A 10,940-nucleotide genomic window follows, 5' to 3' on the forward strand; every position below is an offset into this window, starting at 1 on the left:
CCCAGCTGGAGGGCCGCTGCAGAGTCTCTGTTTCCCTCTGCGTCGCTTCCTCTGTAGGGTCTCCCTTGGAGCAGGCAGGGAGGGAGGACGTGGCCCTGGCCACACAGAGTGCTGGGGTGGAAGCAGTCATCACCAAGCTGCCGCGCACAGCCTTGCCTGTGCAGGGCTGTCTCCAGGGCAGATCCGGATGCTGCTTTGGAGGGAAAGGACCCGGGCTTGAGGCGGGACGCTGTGTGCAGCATCGGGCCTCGCCTGTCAGTTGGGGACGGTGGTGGCTTTTAGGAGTTGCTGTGGCCCTGTGTGCATTCCTGCTGACTGCAGGCGAGTGCCACTCACCAGGCTGCAGAGGGCATGAGGGGCAGGCCTTGAGCCCACAGGAAGGACGAGGTGTGCGTATGTCACAGGTGTAGTGAAGCGGAGCCCTCCGGTGAGGCCATGGATGTTTACCAGCCTCTGCCCATATAATGAATATGCCTTTTATTCACAGGAAAAAAAGTGTAAAAAGTGAATGTAGGGAAAAGCCCTTAGGATTTGGGTCGTATCATGATCGTTCTCAGCACAGAAGAGCCCATCTCTGAGGCCAGATAGATGCCTGGGGTTGGGCTCCTGGTCTGTGCAGGGCTGTCCTGCAGGGTAGACATCCCGGCCAACAGAGGCACAGTCCTAAAGCCCAGAGCACAGCAGCCACCAGTGGCTGGTCCCACACTCCCTGCTCTTGCCAGGACTCTTCCTGTCTGAAGTCTTTCTGGCCCCCTTGAAGGCTGTGTGGAACTCTGAGGCCTCTGACCGGGAGCTCAGGGCTCAAACCCTAGCCAGGTGTGAATTTCTCCAGGAAGGGGGCCCTGTGAGTGGTCGGCCCCGCCCACCTCCCCTCTGCTTCTGCTGCAGCTGAGAGGCCCCGCCCACCTCCCCTCTGCTGCTTCTGCTGCAGCTGAGAGGCCCCGCCCACCTCCCCATTGCTTCTGAGGCGGCTGAGAGGCCCATCCTCTTCACCGCGGGTCGCCCGACCCCACACTGTGGCTGGAGGTGGTGAGAAGGCCTCTCATCTGGCCCCCCACCTCTCTGACCTTTAGTCTCATCCCCGGAAAATAAGAGGCCCTGGGCACATAAGCCCGAGGGGCGTGTAGGAGGGTCTGGCCTGGCCTGGAGCCTGGCTCACAGTGGGCACAAAATTGAAAAAGAGAAGGGGCTCTTCTCCAGCCTCCACTGGAGGGAAGGTCTCGAAAGAGAAGCCAGTATGTAGAACAGCTTTCTTTTTTTTTGAGGCGGAGTCTCACTCTGTCGCCCAGGCTGGAGTGCAGTGGCCGGATCTCAGCTCACTGCAAGCTCCGCCTCCCGGGTTTATGCCCTTTTCCTGCCTCCCGAGTAGCTGGGACTACAGGCGCCCGCCACCTCGCCCGGCTAGTTTTTTGTATTTTTTAGTAGAGACGGGGTTTCACCATGTTAGCCAGGATGGTCTCGATCTCCTGACCTCATGATCCGCCCGTCTCGGCCTCCCAAAGTGCTGGGATTACAGGCTTGAGCCACCGCGCCCAGCCTAGAACAGCTTTCTAAGAACAAGTGAGCCAGTTTCTTCACAGATGATAACACTGGGCTTTAGAGAATGACCTCTTTAAAATCTAGCAGTTACTGCCGTGCCAACGAGAGGTGGCTGCCGACACACTTGCGTCATTAGCCGTGAGCTCCCTCCACCGCTTGCCAGGGCGCCTGTAGCCACAGAGCCTCCCGAGGGCCCTGTCGCCACGGTCCCCTCCTGAAGAGCCTCCCTGAGGGCCCCGTCACCAGGGTCACCTCCTGAAGAGCCTCCCCAGGGCCCAGTCTCCCTGACGCACTCCACATTCTTGTTGGCTTCAGCCCTTACTTTTCATGGACATCTCAGCACTGACCACAGCTGCGATACAGCGCTCTGGTTAAGATGGCAGACACTGAGGTTGCCTCATCTGTGTGGTCCATCCTGGAGACATCTGCCTGGTGCTCTGCTCTAGACCTGTCCTGGCTCCCCCGGTAGGCATCTGGCTTAGTGGCCTGACCCTCCCTGTGGCTGTCTCTGGGGTGCGCCCTGAATGGACACAGCTGTCCTTGGTGAACACAAAGGTGGTTTTGTTGCAGTGAGTTCCCCGTGTGTGCACTGTGTGGGTGGTGCAGCGCCTGGTGTGTAGGGACCTTCGGTGCCTTTGCTGTGTCTCTGAGGGCTCCTCTGGGGCTGTTCCCTCGTCTCCACCTTGAGCCCTTCCTTTCCTTTGGCTGTCAGCTCTGTCGAGGGTGTTGGTTTCTGTGCCTGTGACTGGGCCTCCTCAACCTGCCCCACCTCGGCCCCTGCTCCTTGGCAGCCTGGCTCTGAACCTCTGTTGGGGGCTGCCTGGGCACTGACGGTGGCTGGTCTGCCATGGTCACTTGGGCAGAGGCAGCCACGGCCTTTGTTGTGGACTGTGCCAGGGTGAGATGCAGCTGCAGGGGCAGAGGCAGAGCATCTCCCAGGGAGCCAAGGGCAGGTTGGTTCCGTCCTCCTGAGTAAAGAGTGTGTTACTCTCAGGGTGAGAGGCAGGTGGGTGCAGGTGCTGGCACAGACCAGCTGTCAAGGATCTGGCTTTCTCAGCTTGCTGCTTCTCCAGCACTGCGTGAATGACACCCCCTGGCTCTTTCCGGTGCCCACAGCTTGGGAGCTGCTGCTGCGGCGTCTCTGCCCAGGGGCGTCAGCCGTGGGGTCCCTGCCCTGGGGTCTGTGTCACAAGGGCGTCTGCCCAGGGATGTCTGCTCTGAGAGTACCTGCCCTGGGGTCTCTGCCTGGGGGTCTGCTGTCATATTCCGGACACTGCAGACTGGCTCATTAATGGACACGGGAAAGCCTCAGACCTTCAGCGGACATGGGAAAACCTCAGACTTTAAATGGACACGGGAAAGCCTCAGACCTTCAGCGGACACGGGAAAACCTCAGACTTTAAATGGACATGGGAAAGCCTCAGACCTGCACTGTTTTTGACACTTACTTCGGATTTTTCTCTAAACTATGCCATGAAAACTTAATTTTTTTTTTTTTTTTTTTTGAGATGGAGTCTCGCACTGTCACCCAGGCTGGAGTGCAGTGGCGCGATCTTGGCTCACTGCAACCTCTGCCTCCTGGGTTCAAGCGACTCTCCTGCCTCAGCCTCCTGAGTAGCTGGGATTACAGGCGCCCGCCACCACAGCCAGCTAATTTTTTGTATTTTTAGTAGAGACGGGTTTTCACTATGTTGGCCAGGCTGGTCTACAACTCCTGACCTTGTGATCCGCCTGCCTCAGCCTCCCAAAGTGCTGGGATTACAGGCGTGAGCCACTATGCCCAGCCGAAAACTTAATATTTAAACAAATTCGATGCTGTGGCTACAAAAGATTGCAGCTCTTTTCCATCAACTCCCAGGTTTCAGGGTTTCCGACTTTAGAAATTTCTATGTGTAAAATCCAGCTGTCAGCGTTATTGAATATTGCGGTTCTGTCTAAGATTGTATTGAAGAATGTGTGGGGTGACCAGACACCTGCGGTGGTATTGGACGATCTTAGACGCGGTGTCTTCAAGTCATCCTGCACAGAGGGCCGTGTGTGTCAGTGCCTGCAGGTGACAGATGGGGTTGGGGGACAGGAGGAGGATGCCAGAAGAGGGATGTGCAGCCACAGCCTCCGGAGATCAAAGTCGCCGCAAAGTCGCCAGAGGCTCAGATCAGTCACTTGTCTCCGACAGCGCTGCCCTGGCCGACGTCCTCAGGATGGCAGCATGGACTCAGGAGGGCAGGGCAGCAAATCAGGGCAGCTGGGGGTGGCTCCTCGGAGCAGCCTGCGTGGGAACTGCCATCGGGCGGGGTCTGTGCTGTGGCAGCTCGGGTTAGAGCAACAGGCCTGCTCCTGCCGCCTCAGAAGCACTCCCTAGTCAGTCAAATGTTAAGGCGCCCCTCGGGGGGCCTCCAGGTCCTACAGGTCTGGGAAGTGTGGCAGCATATTGGGATGTGCTGGGGGAAGGAGGTCGCGCTCGGCTCTCAGTGCCCTTCTTTAGGGCGGCAGCTGCCCTCTGAAGATTTGGATGACTTCCCAGAAATGCCATCCTTCGTGTCTTTCACCTCCGTGCCTGCTCCCCGCCCCTCAGCCTTGTCCCGCTGTGTGTGCGCTCTCCCCGCCTCAGCACCATCCTACTACACGCGTGCTCTCCCCGCCTCAGCGCTGTCCCTCTACACGTGTCCTCCGTTTTCCATGCCTCAGTGTCACGTTTGTGTTCTGGTTCACTGTACTGTTTGACAGTTGATCTGTGTGTTGCATCAAATGCAGTTTGTTCTTTTTGCGTTGCTGTGTTGTATTTCATAGTGTGCAGAAGCCGCAGTGTGCTTATCCATTCTGCTCTTGAAAGATTTGGGATTGTTTTCAGTTTGTGGCTATTAGAAGTCACGGTTGCTATGAACATTCTCACACAGATGTCCCTGTGGATCTGCACCTCCTGGTGCCGGCTCACAGGCCAGACATATGTTTCATTTGAGTGGAAACTGCGGAAGAGTTCCCAAACATGGCTGCGTGTTTCGTACGCCCCAGCCCCAAACGTGGCTGCGTGTTGCATACGCCCCAGCCCCAAACATGGCTGCATGTTTCATACGCCCCCCAGCCCCATTCTTCTGGTACCAATTTACTATATTAGTCCATGTGCACGCTGCTGATAAAGACATACCGAAGACTGGGAAGAAAAGGAGGTTTAATTGGACTCACAGTTCCACATGGCTGGGGAGGCCTCAGAATCATGGCGGAAGGCAAAAGGCACTTCTTACATGGTGGCAGCAAGAGAAAATGAGGAAGAAGCAAAAGCGGAAACCCTTGATGAACCCATCAGATCTTCTAAGACTCATTCACTATCATGAGAACAGCACAGGGAAGACCGGCCCCCGTAATTCAGTTACCTCCCCCCGGGTGCCTCCCCCAACATGTGGAAATTCTGGGAGATACAGTTCAAGTTGAGATTTGGGTGAGGACACAGTCAAACCATATCAGGAGTCCTTAAATTTGTTAAATTACCCACGCGTCTCCTCTTCTGGTACCTTCATTTGTCCCTGCAGAGGTTCTCCAGGAAGCACCGAGCTTCCCCCAACTCATTTCCCTTCAGCCTGGAGAACTTCTTTTCAGTAGTTCTTGTAGTGCAGCTTTGCTGACAAATCCCTCAATTTTGTTTCACTGAAAATGTTTTTATTGCACCCTTCCTTTTCAAAAACAGTTCTATCGAGATACAATTCACACACCGTAAAATTCACTATTGTAAATTATGAATTGTGTAGCCATTCCCTCAAACCAGTGTCTATTTCCCCCCCATTCCCAGCCCTTGGCAACTGCAAATCTGCTTTCTGCCTCTAGACTTTCGTTGTTTTAGATGGCAGTGCGTGCAAATGGGTTGCGTCACACTCAGTCTTTTGTTCCAGCTTCTTTCACTTGCAGGATTGTTCTGAGTTTCATCCATGTTCTATTGTGTGCATTAGTAGCTTGTTCCTGAATAGTACTTCATCGGACACAACACATTTTCCTCATCCATTTACCATCTGATGGGCATTTGGACTGTTTCAGTTTGGGGCTATGATGAATAATGCTGCTGTGAACATTTACATATAAATCTCTGTAGACACGCTTTCACTGATCTTACATAGACACAGAGGGATAGAATTGATGGGTTGTATGGTGACTTTCTGTTTAATGTTTTAAGAAACTGGCAAACTGGCTGGGCATGGTGGCTCACGCCTGAAATCCCAGCACTTTGGGAGGCTGAGGCAGGTGGGTCCCTTGAGGTCAGGAGTTCGAGACCAGCCTGACCAACATGGTGAAACTGTCCGTACTGAAAATACAAAATTAGCCGGGCACAGTGGTTCACACCTGTAATCCCAGCTACTCAGGAGGCTGAGGTAGGAGAATCGCTTGAACCCAGGGGGCGGCGATTGCAGTGAGCCAAGATCACACCACTGTACTCCAGCCTGGGTAACAGCAAGACTCTGTCTCAAAAAAAAAAGAAAGAAAGAAAAGAAACTGGCGAACTGTTTTCCAAAATGGCTGTGTTGCTGTATGTTCTCACCAGCAGCGTATGAGAGTTTTCATTTCTTTATGTCCTGCCAGCACTTGTCACTGGCTTCAGTTTGTGTTTCCCTAATGACTAGTGATGTTGAGCTTTTTTTTTTTTTAAACCGAGTCTCGCTGTGTCACTCAGGCTGGAGTGCAGGGACTCAGTCTCGGCTCACTGCAATCTCCGCCTCCTGGGTTCAAGCGCTTCTCCTGCCTCAGCCATCTCAGCAACTGGGATTACAGGTGCACAGCTCCAGGCCCAGCTAATTTTTTGTAGTTTTATAGAGATGGGGTTTCACCGTGTTGGCCAGGCTTGTCTTGAACTCCTGACCTCAACTAATCTGCCTGCCTCAGCCTCCCAAAGTGCTGTGATTATAGGCATGAGCCACCGCACCCTGCCAGATGTTGAGCATTTTTTATGTTTTACTTTTTTCCTTTTGAATTATTTTTGTAGAGACGGAGCCTCCCCATGTTGCCCAGGCTGGTCTCACACTCCTGAGCTCAAGGGATTCTCCCACCTCAGCCTCCCAAAGTGCCGGGATTACAGGCGTGAGCGCTGCGCCCAGTGCTGTTTTTTATGTTCTTGTTTGCATCCATATGTAATCTTTGGTGAACTGTCTAATGAAATCTTTTGACCATTTTTAAATTGCGCTATTTGTCTTCTTATTGAGTTGTAAGAGTTCTCTGTGTATTCTGGATACAAGTCTCTTTTCAGATGTATAGTTTGCAAATATTCCCTCTAACTGCAGCTTGTCTTTTTATTTTCTTAATGTGTCTTTTGAAGCAGACATTAATTTTGATGAAATTCATTTTATAAAAAATTTTTTAAAATAAATTCATTTTATCAATTTTTAAACTTTATAGATTGTGCTTTATCTCATCAGAGAAGTCTTTGCCAAACCACAGGTCATGTCATGAAGATATTCCCTTTTGTTTTTTCTTAGAAGTTTTCTAATTTTAGCTCATACATGGAGGTTTCTGACCCACTTTGGGTTAATTTTGCATGTGGTGTGAGGTAGGGTCTAGGATTCACCTTCTTCGTGGAGATACTCAGTGTGTCATTGCCATTTGTGAGAAAGATCTATCCTTTTGTCCTTTCCCCTACTGGGGACTTGGCTTCTTTGCCAAGAATCACTTGACCAGATATCTAGGCATTGGTTTATTTCTGGACTCTCCACTGTGTTCTGTGGGTCTCTTGTCTGATCTTACGCAGCATCACACTGTGTTCATTACTTCTGGTTTATGTCAGTTTTGGAGTTGGGAACTGTGTGTTCTCACCTCTAATCTGCCTTTTGAAATTTATTTTGGATCTTCTGGGTCCTTTCCCTTTTTGTGTAAAACGTAGGATAAGTGTATCAATTTCTGCAAAATGAAGCTTACTGGAATTTTGGGAAGACTGCTTTGAAGCTGGAGCTCAGCGTGGGAAGAACTGCCGTCTTCACAATGTGGAGTGTTCCCATCCACGAGCGTGTCCTCTCTCCACCTGCTTGTCTGTTCCCCCTCCCTCCCTCGATGGCAGTGTTGTGGGCGCTGCTCCGCGGGTGCTGCCGTCTCCCGCACTCTGGTCGCCTGTGTCTTTGCTTTCCCATCTGCGTGTCAGCGTAGATCACGCCCGTTGACTGTGTCTGACTTTTTTCCTCTTTTCTGCTGTGTCTTGTTTGTTATTTGGTCTGTTGAATGAATTCATTTCAGATCTCGTGTTTTTCAGTTTTACAATTTTTTGCTGTTCCACTTCTCTTTGCAATTCTCCATTTTCCCCACATTGTTCATCTTTTCTTCTAAATTCCTTAATCTGCTTGTTGCAGTTATTTGAAGGGCCTTGTCTGGCGATCCTGATGTTTGGATTTCCTGAGACTTCTTCAATTTGGGGTCACATCTTTGTTTCCTTACATGCTTTGTAACTTTGAAGAGTTCTAGTCCTTGTCTTTGAAAGAATGATACTATTTCTTCTCCGGAGATTCCTGCCTTTCTCTGCCAGGCAGCTGCGGTGAGGTACTCATCACTACCAGAGTCCAGTGAGGAGATGCGATGGGCTAGGGCTGGACTGTGGCATCGGCATCCATCGACCCCAGTTTCAATGCCCTGTGGGCGAGATCTGTCCTGTGTGTCATGGGCCTCCCTTAGGTGCTGACCCCACAGCATGAAGAGTGCCCTCCGCCCTCCGCCACACCGTTCGGGGCTCTGTGTGGAACACTGCGGGTAGAGAGGGCCATGGAACGAGTGTGGCTCACCAGGTCTTCCTGAAGCTTTATGGGCAACGCGAGAAACCGCTAACAAGTGAGGAACTTAAAACATACTTATATGTAAGCAAGAAATGTTTATTATGGAGTCAAATATAAAATTCACATGACTCTTTTAAATAAAAGACTTCACCGTCCACTAGTCACGGCATGCCTGTGCCTGCTGGGAAGTGTGCTGACTTTGGGTCTGCGGGCCCAGGGTGCACATCCACCCTCCTCTGTGTAGCTGGAAGAGCCTGTTGGCCACTCACGTCTGTCCGGGCTGCAGATCCCGAAGGCCTTTCCCAGCTCTGTTCACGATTGCTCTTCCCCCCACAGGCCACATGCAGTTGTCCCGCGCAACATGGCTTCTGTGGGAAGGGGTCAGAGTCTGAGGCACCCCTTTTAGACGGGAGGCACTGCAGACTCTTGAATGTGAACCATTTCTGTGCCTGGAGCCGGGAGCCTCTGCCACGGCCTCGGTGCCTGCTCATCTCCCTACCGCGTGCTTCCTTTCCTCCGTAGGTTTGGGAAAAGTTCTTAAGTTCTGAAACACCGCGAATCAATGTCTTCATGGCAGTGCCTACAATATACACCAAGCTGATGGAGTACTATGACAGGCATTTTACCCAGCCGCACGCCCAGGATTTCTTGCGTGCAGTTTGTGAAGAAAAAATTAGGTAAGTGAAAAGAGCCCACTTTCCCGTTCAGAAAGTCTTAAAGATCAACAGATACGACTTACTTCTAATAAATCCCTTCTACTAAGTTCTGGGAAGCACTGCTTTCCATTTCCTTTCAGTGTTCCCGCGCTCTCTCCCCATCTCTCTCTCTCTGCCCATCTGCATGTGTATCTATAATCTCATCCACATCGATAGCTGCTTGGATTCTGTATCGCTCTCTCTGTCATTCTCTGTCTCTCTCTCTCTCTCTGTCTCTCTTTGTCTCTCTCTCTCTCCATTTGTCTCTGTCTCTCCATCTATCTCTCTGTCTTCTGTCTCTCCTGTCTGACTCTCCGTCTGTCTCTGTCTTCTCTCTTCATCTGTCTCTCTGTCTGTCTCTCTGTCTTCTCTGTCTCTCCTGTCTCTCCATCTGTCTGTATCTCTCCCTCTCTCTTTGTCTCCATCTATCTGTCTTCTCTCTTTCCGGTCCATCTGTCTCTCTGTCATGGAGTCTGAAGGACAAGGGTGAGGACAGTAAGCTGACCTGCTCACTCATGCCTCCTCTGCCCACATGTCCCACGGCTCCTGCCTCTACCATGCAATGCCTTCGTGGGCAGCCCTGTGACGCCTCCTGCCTGGGGCGTGTTCTGCTGCTTCTCCTCTCAGCCCTGCTCCTCCCTCCCAGCTCCCTGGATAAACCCCTCCCTCCCAGGACGAGCTGGTCTTTTGGGCCACTGAGGGGCGTGTTTGCTTTGCACTCCTGCATGAACCTGCAGGCGTGGGAACGTTTCTTTTCCCTCATGGCTGTTGGAGTGTGGTTCACTAACTGGAAGTGTACACGTGTGGCTCCGTGAGTCTTCACACGCATCACAGGCCTCATCTCCGGCAGAGTCGTGGGTGGGGTAGTTTTTGTGAGGGAGGGTTGGTGTGGCAGGCGCACTGCAGGAACTGAAGGCTTGACTGTCATCCAGTTTCCAGGGGGATGCGTGCGTGTCTGTGGCTGCCGCACTCCTCCCAGTCCCCAGGAAGTGCACAGGGAAGCAGCACCTTCGTTCCTGGAGAGAATTCCAGGTTGTCCGAGGCACATGTCTGATCCCCCTTTGCTCTCTTCGCCGTTCCTTTGCCCCTTTTCTGTGAGGCCACCGGAGCCCGTGGTTTTGCTGCTGCTACTGCTGGGATGCCTTGGGGCTGGGAAGACCCCGAGCTGAGCCAGATGAGCAGCATGTTTTACCAAATCTAAGGAACAGAGGGCAAGAACGAGGTCAGTGAAGGAGAGGATCAGGTGATTTCCGGGATGACGGAGGCAATGAGACCTCAGCCATCTGAATCTCCCAGCAAGGGTCCTGTCAGTGGTGCCTCCTCATAAAGCAGGGGCAGCAACAGGGACCACTCTGCTCAAACCGCAAACAAAAGCACCTTCCCTACTGCCCGTGAGGCTGCAGGAAATGCTGTGTGAGCGGCGCGGGCACTCAGGGTTCTCAGGACCTGTGTTCTCCTGCCAAGCCTGAGCCAAGCATGTGAGCCAAGACGGTTCCAGCTCTGTGGGCGGTTCTGAGCCCCTTGGGTGTGCCCGGCCCCACCCCTTGGGTGCTGCAGCCATTCATCCATGTCCACGTTCTCCTGTGGAGCCTGCAAGCTGAGCTGGCTCTAGTCCCCAGATGTGCCTGGCTGCGGCCCGCAGCACCGTGGCTGTTCACTTGTGATCAGCTGTGTGGTGAGCAGCCGCACGGTCACCGTTGTTCTTGAGCGTGGTTGTGAACAGCGCAGGAACTTTGCAGGGACACCACGGACCCTAAGCACGTTGTTTACCCTCATTAGCTGTTGGACCTGCTTCCTTCTAAAATAAACCCAACAAATCATTTTCAGAAAACAAAGTAACGCCCTAGCGCAGACTGCAGCATTGGTCCCAGGTGTCACGTGGTGGTGCTGGACCCACGCCTGGGACTCCTGCTCTCGTGAAGGAGCTGCCGCCTTTGCACGCGAGGGCCGCGTCCCGAGGGGCTAAACCTGC

The 10,940-nt window shown here is 52.6% G+C and overlaps 1 protein-coding gene across 12 annotated transcripts in view; it reads left to right on the plus strand.

Moving 5' to 3' along the window:
- ACSF3 (acyl-CoA synthetase family member 3) overlaps positions 1 to 10,940 on the plus strand; it is a 64,023-nt gene that overhangs the window by 9,908 nt on the left and 43,175 nt on the right. For all 12 annotated transcript variants that reach the window (XR_002735088.2, XR_002735089.2, XR_002735090.2 and 9 more), the window contains one exon: positions 8,796 to 8,950. Coding sequence is in view for 5 of the 12 variants with exons in the window: in XM_023228904.1 (XP_023084672.1) it covers positions 8,796 to 8,950 (155 nt within the window). In the remaining 7 variants the exon portion in view is untranslated. The remainder of the gene's footprint in view (positions 1 to 8,795; positions 8,951 to 10,940) is intronic.

The sequence above is a fragment of the Piliocolobus tephrosceles genome, chromosome 17, assembly GCF_002776525.5.
Source record: "Piliocolobus tephrosceles isolate RC106 chromosome 17, ASM277652v3, whole genome shotgun sequence".
Lineage (NCBI taxonomy): Eukaryota > Metazoa > Chordata > Mammalia > Primates > Cercopithecidae > Piliocolobus > Piliocolobus tephrosceles.